Genomic DNA, 18,034 nt, shown 5'->3' with positions numbered 1-18,034 from the left:
AATGCGCGCGCGCGTGTGCACACACACACACACACACACACACACCTTTTTAAAATGTGCATGAATACTGTAGCTTGAATTTTAGCCAAGTGTGCTAAGCTTCTTCCTTATACTGCATTTCCTGAGGTCAATTGGAGCAAAATTTAATACTACAGTGGACCCTTGTTATATGCTGGGGTTTAGTTCCAAGATCCCCCATGGATAACAAAATCCACATATGCTCAAGTCCCATTAAATACAATGACATAGCAAAATGGTGTCCTCTATAAAAAATGGAAAATCAAGGTTTGATATTTGAAATTTATACTTTTTGGAACACTTTCAAGCCATGTATGCTTGAATCTGTCCTTCTACATTCGCTACAGTTAAGGGCACAGGACCCCCATAAATATGGAAAAACTGCAAATAACAAAAACACTATATTTTTACCTGAGAGAAACCTCTCTAGGAATCTCTAGGTCCTCCAGTGCAACTCTGTGGACAACATCCGCCAGACACTGACCACAGAATTGCGCTGAAGGAGCTACAAATGCCTAGTGAAATGTTCTCTCTAGGAAACTCTAGGCCATCCAGTGTGACTTTTGGTTATAGTTGCCTACAGAGTTGCACTGGAGGAACTAGATATTCCTAGAGACAACATATTAATAAAATCCATGAATAATCAAATCTGCAAAAGCCAAAGCCACAAATGTGGAGGGACAAGTGTACATAATTTCATAATTAATATGCATTGATAATAATAAAAAATCTTAAGCAAGCAATGTAGGAGAAGACTTACTTGTGGCATCCAATTCCAGAGGGAAGCTCTTTAAATCTGTTATACCGCAGATCTAGCCAAACAAGATTTGGCAGCTGCTCAAAGAAATCTTCAGGAATTACAGACAGTGCATTTCCTTCCAGATGCAAATACTAAGACAAAATATATACATATACATATATAAATACCTCATGATGGTTGATTGCTTGATGTATGATACATGCATTATTAATTCCTAAGACATACATGAAATAAGTAAAAATATACCTGATAATTATTTAAGTAACACTTTTCAGGATTACCAAGAATATAAGAAAAGTGAAATATAAAGACTTCTTGGCTTTCATTCTGGATGGCTCTACTATGACAAAATTAAATGGCAATGGGAGCAATGTTTATTATCATATATATATATATATATATATAGAGAGAGAGAGAGAGAGAGAGAGAGACTAGCAAACTGTTGACTTTATAATTACAATTGTAGGTGCTGGCAAGGTAGTCAAAATTATCCTCTTCACTTTTCATCTCACTGCAATGCATAATGATGCCAGTTTGTACAATTGACCCATGTGCTCCCATGTCATGACAGAAAGTGAACAAAAGATGCAGTTTTACCACTATTTTATCTCCATTAAGACCAAAAATGGTTAAATGTGATTGTCTTTCAAGGGAAGATGTATAACCTATTGTGTTGAATGGTGCCAGTGTAAATTAAATCTTCAATTATCAGACCACCTGCCAAATCTATGCCGGTGAGAAAAAATGATCTTCCACAGTATTTCATCCTGGGGCCATTCAGACTACCTTTTACCCCAGATCAGAACCCAGATTAACCATGGGAAGTTCATATTCGCCCCAAGTCTCCCACAAGCGACTCCGAGGCTTTCACACCCGTTCCAGGGCAAATGCCCCTTAGTGCAGGGCTTTTGAAAGTGGAGTAAAAGCTGTATCTTTTTTTAAAAAATGGGTCCAGCGAATATGAACTTGTCCCTCATCATGAACAGGGCAAGTTCAGGGGAGGGATTTAGGTCAGAGGGAGGGCAGAGGGCAGAACATTCCTCCCCTTCATGAAGGAGGAGGAGGATGAAGGAGCCGGAGGAAGGATGCAAAAAAGGGCAATCAGGGTGACTGGAGCAAAGGAGACGGAGGAAGGATGCAAAGGGCAATCGGGGCGACTGACCGAGCAAGAAGAAGGTGCCAGAGAAAGGGTCAAGTTCAGGGTAGGTCAGAGGGAGGGCACAGAACAGAACAAGGCTTCTTCTGGCACCAGGCAGCTTTCTCTCTTTATTTTTTATATATTTGACAATCTATGCGCATAGTTCTACAGGTAGATACATATATAGATAGAATGTGTTTGCTTGCGCTACTTTTCCTTTCATTTCCTTGCTCTCAGCAGCAAACACTTTGCAAAAGGCTATTTTTCTAAATTATTTTTTATATGCGAATGCTACAATGCGAATTTTACAAATGTTTCTCTTTCAATTTGGCAAATGCTTTTGCTACTGTCTGTAAGGAATACTGGGGTGGCTGAGGGAAAGCAAAGGATGCAGAGATGCCATTTGGGGTGAAGAATTTATTGTTGTTGTTGTTGTTGTTGTTGTATGTGTATGAGGCACTCTGGGGTGGCAAGGAGGATTCAGAGATGGCATTAGACTACATTTTGGGGTTGAAAATGGAGGCATGGGAAGATCCATAATCTGTAGTGACCCAAATACACACAACACACACACACCTGGAGGTTTTTAAATTTGACAAAATATGTGCATACTGCTGACTGTTTTTTTTTTAAAGGAGGGGGAAGCACATTTCCAATTGGCCAATGGCTGCAGGAAACGTCACCTTGACGAAAGTGGAACTGAATTTGATCGACAGCAAAGGCGCCTTCATTTTAAACCGGTTCCGCAAATGTGAACTCTCCGCAAGAGCTCAATGGAATTCAGGGTTAAATTACCCCGATTGAGGTAAATTTCTAGTGGGCACTCGCTTCCGGAGGGAGGGGGGATCTGAATCTGCCCAGTTCCATCCAGTGCAAATAGGTGAGTCTGAATGGGGCCCCTGTCTGATAATAGGGTTCAATCAGTGTTGCCAGCACAATGTCACCAAAGTGAACTTCCTGTGATGTACCAGGTTCCCTGCTCAGACAAATGCCTCCCTTCAGAAGATATGTTGCCTTAGTGTTGCAACACCACCACATTTTTATGTTATATTTTCTTGGCTTACATGGCATATACTGTTGGAGATAACCATTTACCTCTCATCTCAATCACTTTTTCATCACTAACTCTGACTCTGATGTGTACCATTTCTGAACCTTCTTAATAAACATATTGTTCTGAAAGGCAGCCAGTTTATCACTAACTCTACACGTTGTTATTGTCCTTGTTGTTAGTATCTAATCTGCTCAGGCTCACTGTTGCTCTGAAGTAGGAATATCATGAAATTGAGTGCCACAGTCCACAAAGGCTTCATATTGTCCATGTTATACTTTCTGTCAGGAGCAATAGACCAATGTACTGTATATACTCATGTATCAGACTAGGAATTTTAGTCAAAAAATTATGAGTTGACTTATCCATAGGTCAATGTAAGTAATTACTTTAACTCTTATTAAATAAGGAACCATCCCCTGGTGAAAGGCAAAAGTGTAATCTGTCCAGGAAGCACTGAGCCCTCCGCCCCTTCCATCCATCCTTTAGTTAGAGCCCAAATAGTTTTGCCTACTAGGATTTTGTAAATTCGTTGGCATTGTTTTCCTTTGCTTCATCCTTTAGATCCTTTGTTACATGCCCCTAATTTTTTTCCTCAGCTGATCCACAGATCACATAAAAATCCATTAATTTTGGCCCCAAAATCTTATACACCGGGTTGCCTTATAGTCAAGTATATATGGTATATCTTCATTTCAGTCATGTAAAGGAGACACCACACTTTGACTTTGGTAGTGTCTTTCTCACTCAGTACCCTGCTGTGCTGCTCTACCTGGTTCACATATTATACAGGAAATAATGTGTCCTATAGGGAGCAGGTTAAAGGGTTTTAGCATTGTCCACCTGCATCTTTCCTTGCCCCTGGGCATTCCTGAATACAGCCCACCCTCTGTTTTTGCAGGCGATCCGTTCCAGACACACACACATACCCCGCAAAAATGTAGACTCACATGTATTCAAGCCCCATAGGATTGAATGGGGTGCACCCCATTGGGGTTAACGGAGGTCACACACACACCCCCCCCCCATGTATAAGCAAGAACGCAGATCTCAAGTCCATGAGAAAGGAAGGGTAACTGTAATGTCTTTACTGCTCTGCTATGAACTCTGTCCATACTTACACTAAGTCCATGCTACACTTTTTCCAACCCAGTCTCTCATGACATCAGAAACTCCGTTTGGGCATTCCTGAACAAGATCTAGTGATCATACCACTTTCCTTCTATTATTTTATTTAAAAGGGCATGGGTCATTTTTCTGTATCAGTACATTACATTGACAGGAAAGTGCCCTAATGGGAAAAATAAATAGATTTGTTGGGACATTTTTCAAGCTTTTTGTTCATATAGAAAGTAAGTCTACGTGGAAAATTGTTGAAATTTGGGGACAATGTTCACAACTTTCCACTGTCTACAATTATGCAGTTCTTTGTGCAGATTTGTTTTTAAAGGACATCTAACTCTGAATAGTTAAAATGCCCTTTCATGATGGATGAAGGTTAATTTGTACCTTCTATTTTGATCTTTAAAAATGGAGAAAAAAATAGAATCTTTTTATGTACTTATACAATACTGCTACTTTTTAGTGATTAGCTATTTTAACTAGGGTTATAGAAGAAGCTTACTTTAAGTTTAAATAAGTTGTATATATCCTCAGTTAGATGCTGTAGATCCTTTCTACTCAAATCCAAAGAAATTGATGAATTAGACACAAGATTCTCAAGAGACTGACGGATGCATCTTGATGAACTGGAAGCAGACTGGCTTTTCCTTTTGTTTTGTAAATTCTGAAGGTTATCACCACCACCATCAACTTCTGTGGGAGACTGATTGCCCTCCATTTGATGAGGAACCACTTGGACTAAATCAGAAATTTATAAATTCTTCATCTGAAAGTAAGAAAGAAGCTGAATAACAACAAATGTATATTAACAAAACAGGAAGATATCAACACATACCTCACATACAAAACTGCAATTAGATAATGTAAGGCAAACCCATGCTCTAAATTCATTTAGGGCTTATAGGATCATTTCTGCAGACCAACAGAAGTGAGTTCTTCCCTTGCATTACCATAAAGAAAGACAATTTAAAAAAAAAAAGAATATTCTCAGAATGGCATGGAAGAACATATGGTAAAACATGCAAGAGTCAACTATGAACAAACTGAAATTTGATATGTAAGAATAAATGTAGACAATAGTAATAAACTATGTGTGTGGTAAAAAAAAACTGTTGAACTTAGGTGTATGCCAGTTACATGAAACTACATATCTGTATATCAGAATGAAGATAGGCAAGGCAAAGTTTTAGTTTATCAGAAGACTCATGAGGCACTATGACTTCAGTTTAAACATAAAGGAGTACATGAATGTGGAAGAGGCAGCCACTAAAGTAATTTGCCCCATTCCAACTTCTGCATAGTCAGTGAGTGTTGATTTACCAGACTTCTCAGATTCAGAAGATTCACTTCCAGAACACCCTCCATTACCTCCACATTGTTGAAGCCACTGATTCAATTTGAAATGTTAGAATGAGAGCAGATCCAGTGAATCAATTGGATGTATATAAATGTTGACTTGTTTATTTTAATTAATTAATATCCTGAGTTTCTCCCAGCACCAGATTCAATATTTTCAAAGGACTTTTTCACACAGTGACTTATGTGCTTCCATCCTGAAAATGGTTAAAGTGTTGGAATCCCGGAAAAGCAAACCAATTTGCTAAGGCTTATCACACACAGAGCACAACAAGGGGTTAAAAGGACATTACTTAGGCAAGAAAGTGGGTGGAAAGCGAATTTGGGTTTCAGACAGATGAGGACAAATCCTGTTGCTACCTTGGAAATAACTTTTTGCGCATGCTCCAAACTGTCATTTCCACAAGTGCACATATAACATGCTCCAAAGAGAGAAGGGAAACAGGGGAGGAAAATTCTCTTTGTCCTAGAAGCAAAAACTGGGAAATCTGGGAACAGGGTGAATCAGGGACATGGTTTTCACACTGCTGCAATTACGTGAAGACAGCAAATTCGTGAATGAACTGGATATGAAAACCATGGTATTTTTGCGAAAATTCTTATTCTCCAATTCACCTCACTTTCTGTCTGGATTCTGACTCTTTTGTGCACGGCGTCATCTGAAAAGCAATTGCAAAACTGTCCCTAATGCCCTGGATGACCCTGCATTGTGACCAGTTTAACCTTCCAATTTTCCCCATGTGAAAAAGTCCAAAGCACAAGACAATTAAACTCTTCATACAAAAGTTAAAATACAAAGTACATTTCTATTTCTAAAACACAAGTTAAAAACAGTATTAAAACAGGTTTGAAACAGCATTACAAGACACCTAAAACATAATAAACACTGCATCTCTCATTAAAAGCTTTATCTGTTGCAACACACTAAAACCAAAAAGCTTCCTCACATAAAAAGTTCTTTAACTGCTGATGGAAAGACCGTAGAGAGGAGGCCAACTAGACCACCTGGGGAAGGGGGGTCCACAACCTGGGAGCTGCCACTTAGAAGATTTTCACCAGAAGTGCCTGTGATGTTAGTGGAGCCAAGAGAAAGCCATCCCCTGCCTATCTTAGAGCTTGGGCAGGCTCATATAGGGAGAAAAGGTTTTTCAAATACTCTGGATACAAGCCATGTAGGACTTTAAAGGTCATAGCCAGCACCTTGAATTCTGCTTGGAAATGATCAGCAGCCAGTGGAGATATTTCAGCATGGGGATTATATGGTCCCTATAACCTGCCAAGTCAGCAACCTAGCTGAAGCATTTTTGACCCACTGAAGTTTCAGAACAGTTTCCAAAGGCAGCCCCACGTAGAATGTGTTACAGTAATCCAAACAAAATGTAATCAAGGCATGTGTTACCATAGGCAAATCTCACATCTCAAAGAATGGGTGTAGATCATGCACTAATTTCAGCTATGCAAACACATTCCTGTCTGTCACTGAAATCTGGACATGCAGGCTCACATCTGGGTACAGGACCACACCCCAGCTACAAACCTGAGATATCAGGGGAATGTCACTCCACTCAACAGTGGCTAAATCTCTATTCCCAGATCTGCCTTTTGACTGACCAGGAATACCCCTGTCTTCTCTGGATTAAGTTTCAATTTCTTTGCCCTCATCCAGTCCATTACTGAGAACAGAAAATTGTTTAGTACAGAGACCGCTTCTTTGGAATTAGATGAAAAGGAAAGAAAGAGCAGGGTGTTATCAGCATACTGGTGACATTCAACTCCCAAACTCTGGTTAGCCTTTCCCAGTGGGTTCATGTAGATGTTAAATAGCATGGGGGGGACGGGACCCTGAGCTCTGAAAGACCCTATAGGCCAATGGCCAGTGATATATTCGTCTTTTAGTCTAAGTCTCAAGTCAGATCTCAAGTCTCTACCTTCAAGTCTCAAGTTGAGTCTTAAATCCTTGGAAGATGTTTGTCATCTTCCCTCTAATCTGTACATTAAGAAGTAACAGGAACAGTTGCATCTCATCACAGGCTCTTTCATCCGTCATGCCCCTTTTCTAGCAACAACAAAAATTCACTGGCTAATTAATTTTTTGTGGTGATTTCTCTGCCACCTCCTTCAAGAATTGTTTTCTCTGTTCTCTACTCGAGAACACTTGCATTATTGTTCTGTTTACTTTGCTCATTCCCCCACAGAATCTTCATCTTTCCTCTAATGCACCCACCCAAACCATCTCTCTTTCTCTTATCTATAATAAGATCCTTTACCCCCAATCCCTTAATTCACAGCTGTTTCTCTTGTTAGTTTCCCTCACAATATTTTCCAAAGAAATAAACCATGAGAAGTTAGCCCAAGTAATACATTTTTGTGAAGCTAATTTTAACATATCCACACTCTCATGCTCTCAAAATCAGTATATGAAAAGCACAGGTCAGAGTCCAAAGATACTGATTTTTTGAATATGCATGATGCAGTTACAAGGGTGTTTGGAGTTTAGAGGTTCAATGCATGACAATGCTGGTGCTGTTGAACTCTAAATTAGGACCAGATAAAGCATGACCTACAGGGTAAACGAAGGATAAAATAACCAATCTTGTGATTCCAAAGATGCAGTTGGCCATTTGGGGGTAAATACTTTCAGAATGTGTGGGGATGGAAGGAGTCAGATGGTACACTTCTGGTAGATCCTCCCCTACATAAACCTAAGGAAGATTTTCTTGTTGCAAATCACTTCTAATGTCAGTAATGCACTGGATGAGAGTGAACAAGTAGAAGCGTTTGGGAAACAGAGATGCTCGTGGTCATTCAAAACCAATCTAAGAAGAGGGATTCAATCTGTTTGTGATGGGATTATGCTCCCACTGAAGAGTCAGGTTCACAGTGCAGTTGTGCTTGTGCATTCAGCCCTGAACCTAGTTGCCTAGGCGATAAATCAGATTTGGTTTTACAACTAAAGCTAGTTTGCCAACTATGCCCATTCCTGGAGGTGTCAGATCTGGACATGGTGACACATTACATCCCAGTTGGACAACTGTAAGACATTCTATATGGCACTGTCTTGGAAAGCATTAGAAACTTCAGCTGGGTTCTGAATGTTGTGCCCAGATTGTTGACTGGAGCCAGGCTATTTGAAAGGCCATATACTTTCATACAAGACTACTCAAGTTTATAGATTTTGGAGGGAGTCTTTTCTCAGGATATTACTACAAATGGCTTTTAAGCCATGATTAGAGCTGGAAAAAGGAGCTTTGGTGATACGTACTGCATAATGACGCCTCCAACATGTGTCCCCCAACCATAGTTAGACCATTCCTTTTCAATGACAGGGGAAAGTCACCAATGACCTCCCAGTCATGCTAGTCTCATGATATGAAACGTCATTGCTGGGGTTGTTGTAATATTGGCAGTCACTTGGTTTCAGAGTCTCAGTGATGTAGCCAAAGGGAGAAATCAATGGGGTCTGGACCCCACCTCTTCCATTATTTAATGTTAAAAATAATATCAACCAAACCTAATCTAATCACAAAATATATGTTTTCCAAAGTGGATCTAGTTAAAATTGTGTTTATTACTTTAATATCCTGATGAATTTGCAACGTGTTTACCCCCCACCAACCCCCCAAAATGGCGGCACTTAGTCTGGACCCCCCAATTCCCAAAATCCTGGCTATGTCCCTGAGAGTCTCCTCCTCTCCCACTGTCCCCTCTCCCCCAACTATTCTCAAACAGCCTGATTTCCCCCCTCCCTTTTTTCCTATTTCTTTCCAACAAAACTTAACTATAGTAGCAGAGCTCTGGAATTGCATGAAAATTTTGTGTATTCTTTTATAGTTTACTGTTTTAGAATTATTCTAAAGTTAAGTTGTTAATTTTATACTTTCCTGCTTTTCATAGACTGTACGCTGTAGGCAGGCTTTTAGTTGAATTTTGATTGCTCATTATGTAAAGCGCCATGTAAATGTCCAACACTATATGAATAAACTTTAATCATAATAATGACTCAAGAAGAGAGCACGATAATAGCAGCAGTCCCTGTCTCACAACTGCAACTAGTACATTTCCCTTTTTAAAGAACTGATGCAATTGCTACAAGAACAGGGCTCATGTATCAATGTCGTCAGTCTTATCACCATTAGAGAGGCATGTCTGGTGGGGATCAAGAAAAGGACTCCTCAGTAGTTCCCTCCAAAGGAGGCTAGGATCTTGTTTTCCTTCTCCTGACAACTATTTTGTTCCCAACAGCTCTTTGGTATTGCTGTTAGTGGGGTTTAAACTGGCTGGGGCTGTTTTTTCTTCCTGTTGCATCTATATTTAGCTTTGTGTTTTATGATTAAAATATATTTTATCTGAATTAGAATTTTATTATCGTTAGCTGACTTGAACACCATTCTAGGCAGAAAGGTGGAACATAAATATAAGAAATAACTATATAAGAGGCAGCATGAGCTTTCTGTAGACTTCAGTCTATTTCCTCAAATGCATCTGAGGAAGTAGACTGAAGACTAGGGAAACTCAAATGTATCTGAAGAAGTAGACTGATATCTAGGAAAGCTCAAATACATGTGAGGAAGTAGACAGAAGTCCAGGAAAACTCAAATGCATCTGAAGAAGTAGACAGAAGTCCAGGAAAGCTCAAATGCATCTGAGGAAGTAGACAGAAGTCCAGGAAAGCTCAAATGCATCTGAGGAAGTAGACTGAAGTCTAGGAAAACTCAAATGCATCTGAGGAAGTAGACTGAAGTCCAGGAAAGCTCAAATGCATCTGAGGAAGTAGACTGAAGTCTAGGAAAGCTCAAATGCATCTGAGGAAGTAGAGTGTAGTCCAGGAAAGCTCCTGCTGCCAACTTCTTTCTTTCAAGTTAGCCTCAAAGGTGCTACAAGATCTCCCTTGCTTTTGGTAGAGTGGGAAGCCAGGGACAGATCTATATATGCCATTGGCATAGAATTCAAAGATATAGCTGTGTGTTAATGCAGCTTTATCTTTGAATTCTATACCAGTGGCATATATATTATGTCTGTCCCTGGCTTCCCACTCCACCAAATGCAAATGAAGAAGTAAGACTGAAGTCTAGGAAAGCTCTTGCTGCCCACTTCTTCCTTTCAGTGAGTCCCAAAGGTGCTGCAAGGTCTCTCTGCATACTGCCTTCAGTAGTGTGTGTTATAATCTGGAAAACCCTTGCCTTGGTACAGCCCTGAGGCTTTCCAGTCCCTGCAACCCAACCTTCAGCAGAGCCAGGCTTCCCACTTTCTCCCTCCCTCCCTCTCCTCCCAGCCACCCTCCCCACCATTTTAGTTGTGTCCCCCATTTCCCCTTCGCCCCCTTTTCTCACCAGCTGGTCCAGGGCTGCTGGGAGAGGGGTGCCAAGGGCCACAGGGGAGGCCAGGTCCCCTCAGCAGCAGCTGAACCAGGCCCTTGCTTCCTTCCTTCCCTCCCACCCACTGGCCCTTTCTGCCTCTTTGTTTCTTTCTCTCGCTTTCTCTCTTTGTGTCGTGACCAAAAGGCAACAAACAGGCTGCAGCTGCTGGCGTCGCCATGGCAACACTCAAGCTGCTGCAGTGGGAAAGCACAGGCCTAGGCCTCCCTTCGCCTCCCAGCTGGGCTCAGCCCTGGCTTTGGGGTCTTCTCTAGCCCTCCTTCCCTTCCCTCCATCCTTGTTCTTGGTCTTCTTCTTGATGGGTGCCTTCAAGTCCTAAGGGATGTACTAAAACAAATGACAGCTCTTGCTCCATAGAGAATCATGAGAGGAACGTAGGGGAAAGTGGACAGAATATGCTGCCTTGAGCTTGGAGGGAAGAATGGGATATAATAAAAGTAACAAATAAAAACAAATATCATTGTGTATACACATACATTCATATCTGGCAGATTCCCATAAAGATCCCCTCAGTATCTTCATCCCCTTGACCTGATCTCTCATCCCCCCCATTCAGAATTTCATGCTGCTTTTGTATAAACCATTTATTATTATTATTATTATTATTATTATTATTAGCCCGCTTTTTCCTCAGAGAATCAAGGCGGGTTACAGAATAAAAATAAAATGCATTTGAGGAAGGTCTTAATAGATCTAGGAAAGCTCCTGCTGCCTACTTCTTGCTTTCAATGAGTCCCAAAGGTGCTACAAGGTCTCTGTCTAATAATAATAATAATAATAATAATAATAACAATAACAACAATAACAATAACAATAATATAATTTATTTATAGCCCGCCTTTTCCTTGGGGGAATCAAAGCAGGTTACAGAAATACAATAAAATACAAAATGCAATACAATATACAATAAAATTATCATTCGAGAGATATCCCCTTCCCCAACTCCCACCCATAAAAATAACAACTAATAAAAGAAAAAAGAGGGGGGAAATAGTGCCAACATATAGAATAACAATATAAGCTTTAAAAAAATCAAAATATTAAATTCAAAAAAGAAGAATTTAATTAAAATTAAGATGATTTGTAGCGAGACATTGACGGGGAAATATCAGTGTCATTAACAGCAAGGGATTAGATTTCAGGTAGGGATTCCTTTCCCCTCCCAAAGTTGTTGAACTGTGAATCCCAGCATCCCTGTCATTGACTAAGATTATTAGGACTGATGGGAATCCAACATCAACACCTGCTAAACCCCTTTCTCTAATTTTGCCCTCACTAGTCCAGTACTCACTAGTCATCTTTCCCCCCCAATCTGTTCCTTTAATAATTACGTGACAAGTAGAAACCCAAGAAAAGCTTTCATCTATTACATTTCTGCTTGTCAAAAGGATAGAACGCCTGCTAGGAAGAGGTGTCAATTCTAGCTAGGAGTTTAGCTACTATTTCTGTACATGTCTGATTTAACTTGTATAATAGAAAAAGTCAGATAAGCAACAACGTCCTTTTATGGTAGCAACTTTGATACAAAACAAGTTTTTAAAAAAGATATTAGTCCCATTCCGTTAGTAACTGTGCCATCATTTCAGCTTCAGCCAGATCAACAAAAGAATATTTCATTAACTGGAGAAGTTGTACAGAACATTTACTGATATATTTGTTAAGTATAGACCACATAGAAAATTGAGTTGGATATTCTGCTTCAATTACAGAATATTAAATACAGTCAAAATATTTCTGGGAAAGAACATTTGAGCAGTTTTTCCTGTGATTCCTTTTAGAAAAGACAAAAGAACAAAATACAGCCACAGGCTTTTTTTTTTTAATCTGTTCTTATTTGCACATTCTTGCGAACAATTTTAAGATATTTAAACCTGGAAAAGGAAATTGAATTAAAGAGGAAACCCAGTGCAGCATCAGTAGGAGAACTTCAATGTCCCTTGATACAAAGAATGAATATATTGACATGCTGAAGCCATACTCAGATGATGCTCTAGTTATGGGTGGTTTCAGCATATCCTTTTTATTAATTCTTCCCAAAAGGAACTTTCTAAACTCTGCATAAAAGAAATTAATGTTGCAGTTAAGAGCAAATGGTATTAAACACCTCAAAGACTGCAAAATAGAGATAATAATTCCTTGACTCAGTGTTGAAAATAGTGTAATATTAAAGGGGACATTTAAATTAATGTTCTTGTCCATGAGTTGATGAATAAACTACAAAATAAATCAAGACCATCACCAGGAAAAAATGATCTTTTATTAACCTTAAAACTGGTTATACATAATAAATATTAAAAAGCATCAGCTATAGACCACCTGAATTATTAAAAGACTTAATTCTCAATCATACTTATATTTCTAAGGTAGTTATTGTTGTTTTTGTTGTGATAAATGTATGTGAGAACCTGGATAATATTTGTAAATGTTAACACATGTCTTTGCAGAACCACTGGTGGTGCAATGGTTAAATGTCAGTACTGCAGCCACTTACTCATAAACCACAAGGCTAGTTCAATACTAGCCAGGGGCTCCGGCTCGACTGAGCCTGACATCCTTTCGTAGGCCACAAAAATGAGTAACCAACTTGTTGGGGGAAATTAGCATACACTTTGTAAACTACTTAGTACATCAGTAAGTGGTATAGAAATGTATTTACTATTGTTAACAAAAAGAGAGTTCTTGTCCAACTGTGGCAGGTTGTGCAGAGATTTCTGAAAATAGGAGAGATAGCCATTATGGAAAAGTCACTGAATACAGAACAGTGCCATTGGACATCTAAGGCACCTAACACTTTGATAATATGGTCACGGGTTGAAATGGAAGCAGAGGGGGAAGCAAAATACCTCAAGTATTAGCAAAAACCATGTACTAAAATATGATTTTAAAAAACCTAGGAAAGATTTTAGTAACACTCATTTAATAAAATACTCTTTACAAAAAAAAGTGCATCAACGGTGCAACTGTATGCAAACTTTCTTGGAAATGAGTCTAGGAATGGATGAAGAGATTTTGCTGGTTGAAGCAAAGGACAAGATGGCATCCCTCCAATCCATGTACAGAAGCTGACTGCCAGCTGAAGGTGGTTTAAGGGATGTAGAATTAGGCTGTGGGACACACACAACTCTGTTCTCCAAGAGAGGGGATGGTTAAGGATCAGAAGGAATAACATAAGAGGACTGCCACTTCTGTATCCCAGGGTGTTTTCCTCATTCTGCCTAACTGTAGGGCTGGCCAGAATAAGTCCCATTCAGGCTTATTTCTAGGTCAAAACTGCACTGCAGAGTTAATGCAGTTTGACACCACTTTAAATGTCATGGCTGTATCCTATGGAATCCTGGAATTTGGTTCTGTGAAATATTTTTGTGAAATATTTAGCCTTCTCTGTCAGAAAGCTCTAGTGGCACAAAAGCTACAAATCACAGAATTCCATAGGATGGACACATAGCTGTTAAAGTGCTGTCAAACTGCATTATTTCTACAGTGCAGATAAAACTCTAGTTTAAGGTACTATATATACTCATGTATAAGTCTAGAAATTTTAGTCAAAAATTTGACCCACAAAACCTGATAAATGTAAGTATTGTACTTTAACTTTTATTTTAAAAGGAAACATACCCTGGTGAAAGACAAGAGCATAATCTGTCCTGGAAGCACTGACTCACCTCTATTCTATCATCCACCCAGGCTTTAGTGTGAGCACAAACAATTATGCTTGTTCGGATTTTGTAACTTCTTTGACATCATTTTTCTTTGTTGCATGCCCCTAAGTTTTACCCTCGGCTTATCCAGGGGTCATATCAAAATCCATAATTTTGGCCCCAAAGCCGAGTCTTACAGTAAGTAATATTGAGAGGGCTGGTAGCAAAAAGAAAATAATTACCTGATCCTTTCTATCTTGAGTTGGTTTCAGAGGGGACAAAAATTTATTTGATATTACAAGATACTGTTAAATTAATTCTTGGGTACATATATCTCTTTTAGTTTTTCTTTTATACTTAAGCAGGTGTAGAGTGTACTGTAAAGAACATATAAAATATAATATTAGAGTTTTAAAGTAATTACAAAAGTGGTCCTACATGTCTCTCAACTGTGACAGACATATACAGTCTTATCGCCACCAAGCTAAACATAGTTTGTCCTTAACTATGTGTGTGACTTGTCAAGTGCTTGACGCAATTTCCCTTCTGTTTTTCAGGTTACAACCTGGCAGCAAAATGGGGAGTCTTCACTAAATATACTTGTAAAAGTACAAGTTCTGCAGGCTTGCCCTTAAACTCATCTTTGCAGCTATTAAACATAATGGTAGCAACTAAAGTACTCATGAACTACTGCAGTCAGGAGCAATCATCATTTCTACTCATTGCTATCACAGCTTTCCCAGCTGGGGTATTGTTATGTAAGACTGCCTTACCTATTAGCCTACAATGGAAAACTGCAGCGAATAACGGTAGGAAAGAGGAATTGCATCAGTCTGAAACAGGAGATTTATTTTCAAGAGGATTTGAGGGGATTGATAAAAATCCGCTGCATGGCTAAACGCATACAAAGAGAAATGGAAAGATAACAAACTTATATTAATCTTAGATAACCCTTCTGTAATCTGTAAATAATTGGATTTACACTACCAATAATTTTAACAAGACAAAAATGAAATTGCTGCAGCCAGAAGCTATTTTAAAACTAATTTGGAAGACAGACACTATTATAAAACTGTTGCAGGCAATTAGTGGGAGAAGCAAAGTATACACAAGTAAAAGCACAATGTTGATTGATGTCACACTGGATCTTTGCTTTACTGAGACTCTCTTCTGCACTGCTAGATTAGGCCTGAGTTTACTAAATCAGCTTCAGGTGCACCATTTTGTCATGTTATTTTCTCCCTAAACTTTCTTCCAAGCCTGAAACAATTTTTAAATTCTAAATATGAAATAAAATAAAGACTGGCTGCCACCTGCCTCTCAGCCAAACTCTCTTCAGCCATTAGCTGAGCTCGTATCATTCACAAGGATTTGTTTTTGTAAGTGTTAACCAGTTATATGTACAGTAATTAACCAAAACTGCAATCCTATACTTACCTGGAAGTCAGCCTCCTTGAAATCAATGGGGTTTACTTCTGAGTAGACATATACAAGACTAAGCTGTAAAATTCTGAACAAAACAGTTAGGTCTAAATTCTTCCATTAGTCACAAGTGTAGATTTATTCAGTGAGATTCGTCAAGGCATTGAACTCAACAATGGATTAAATGGGCCTACTCTGGTTGAAAATAACAAATTGGATGAATGCTCTAGATATGTTTCATGGTTTAGTCCAGGTTGTTGTTCTATACAGAACCTCTAAGTCTATTTCTCACTATCATTCATGTATACACAATTTCAATAAAACATAACCAACAAGGGTAATAATATTTCCTGAACCTTTCTGGTGAAATTTAGAGTTTACAGATTTTACAAGGAGAGCTTTGCTAAATCCAAAATTATGCAAGATTTGTACAAAACTGATTTTGTGCAAAGTTAATAAATTCATATGGCAAGAGAATTCAGCTGTCTGTGAGCCATTTTACATAATAATCAGCATTTAAATGCAATTTCTGAAAATCATATTAGTTGGAAGTCATAATTAACATAAATTAGGATTCCCATTCTATTGTTATTAAATTAGGACTCCCATTTTATTGTTATTTCATTGCTTCTAAACCAACATTCCTGAAAATAAAGCATGTGAAAAAGGCAGGCACATATGTTTCCCAAATGAGTTGAGTATTAAATTTATGGGCTGAAATCAGTTTGCACAACTTGAAGCTAGTTGAGCAATGCATCTTTCCCTTCCTACCTGCCCCCATACCAGTTGCACACTTTTGAAAAGCCTCTGCAGGGATCAAGGAGATCTACAAAACATTGTGGGCTGTGCTTTAAGAGGTTGCATCCAAACTGCAATAATTCCTCCCTCCCAAGACCATTCCTCTGGACCTATTGGAAAGACAGACATCTAGTAGATTGTACGACTGGACAATATCACACGACTGAAATTGGAAGTATAATCCAGTGTCATCCTGAACAGAATCATGCGATTGCTGGCAGTCCAAATGCACTCCAAATCCAATCACGTGTCAATCCACAGTTAAGTAAATTTGGTGAACTAGAGAAATCACAAACCCTGTTCCTAGGCAACTTCACACTCAGTGCGCTGTTGTTTGGTGTGATGTGCATGTCTCCTTTGGTCCTGGTTCCCCCCCCCCCAATATGGAAGGGGGGGTTTCCCATGAAGCCACACTGCAATTCCGCTTCAATTTAGCTTTCGCTTGTCCTTCAGCATTGCTGGGGGGGGGGGGCTGCTGCCTGCTAATTAAAAGGCATGGACCCGGAGCTATCGGATAACCATTATATTCATGTTTTAATGTAACAAGAGTGAATATATGCTCATTTTAGCGTGAATAGAGCATGTTCTTTCAAACCCCCCCCCCCCCCCCGCCAACCTCTTTTATAAATTGTGGGGTTCCTTGGTTCCCCTCTCTCACTTGCCTAAATATCCTATGCTCCAGTCCTCTGGAGTCTCACTGAGTATATGCAAGGGTGCCAATTTGCAATTAAGAACCCACCAATGTGATGGCTTACTTTGCACAGAATCTGGGTCGCGTTCGGGTAGGCCATTACAGTGAATTTAAGGTGTGGTAAGTAATCACGTAATTGCATGAATTTTTGAATTGACCTCGCTATCTTCTCTTTCAAAATTGAGAGCCTCCCGTCCAGTTTGATAAACTTCAAAGTCTTACCACTATTTTACCACGGTACCTGTAACATAGTTGAGTCTGATGAGGGCCACCACACCAAAACAAACTTGAGAGTGATACAGATACAAAGCCAGCATAGCACAATGGTTTGGGCATTGGACTATGACTCTGGAGATCATGGTTCGATTCCTCATTCAGCCATGGAAACCCAATGGGTGACACTGGATGAGTCATACACTCTGAGTCCCCCCAAAAACTGTGATATGTTTGCCTTAGGGTCCTTAATGTAAAATAGGTTTTATTAGTGATTAATGGATGCAGATGTTGTTTTTATAGCAAAGAAAGTTCACACATCATTGAGACAATGGAGACAGAATCCCTTGGTGCTGATTCTGTTAGCAGGGTAAAAAACTGAGATATCAGCCCTGCCGCATCAACCCCAAGTTAACATAGACTATGGGTCAAACTCTGAATTTGTGTGGAAA

At 39.3% G+C, this 18,034-nt stretch overlaps 1 protein-coding gene across 5 annotated transcripts in view; it reads right to left on the bottom strand.

The window, feature by feature from the left end:
• LRRC27 (leucine rich repeat containing 27) overlaps window positions 1-10,877 on the bottom strand; it is a 73,278-nt gene extending 62,401 nt beyond the window's left edge. For 3 of the 5 annotated variants that reach the window (XM_089510213.1, XM_089510209.1, XM_089510212.1), the window contains exons 1-3: window positions 10,776-10,877; window positions 4,592-4,855; window positions 779-909 (exon numbers count right to left, since the gene is read on the bottom strand). In XM_089510213.1, coding sequence (XP_089366339.1) covers window positions 779-909; window positions 4,592-4,807 — 347 coding nt within the window. In that variant the 5' untranslated portion in view covers window positions 4,808-4,855; window positions 10,776-10,877. Of the gene's footprint in view, window positions 1-778; window positions 910-4,591; window positions 4,874-6,392; window positions 6,420-10,775 lie in introns of those variants that run through there. The other 2 variants (XM_089510210.1, XM_089510211.1) reach the window with 2 other exon arrangements.
• Window positions 10,878-18,034: the final 7,157 nt, after the last annotated feature.

This window comes from Sceloporus occidentalis, unplaced genomic scaffold (assembly GCF_023333645.1).
Source record: "Sceloporus occidentalis isolate IW3139 unplaced genomic scaffold, rSceOcc1.0.p SCAF_2, whole genome shotgun sequence".
In the NCBI taxonomy this organism is placed as follows: Eukaryota; Metazoa; Chordata; class Lepidosauria; order Squamata; family Phrynosomatidae; genus Sceloporus; species Sceloporus occidentalis.
The sequence above is the reverse complement of the archived record's forward strand: the minus strand, read 5'-3'. Positions and strand labels throughout refer to the sequence as shown.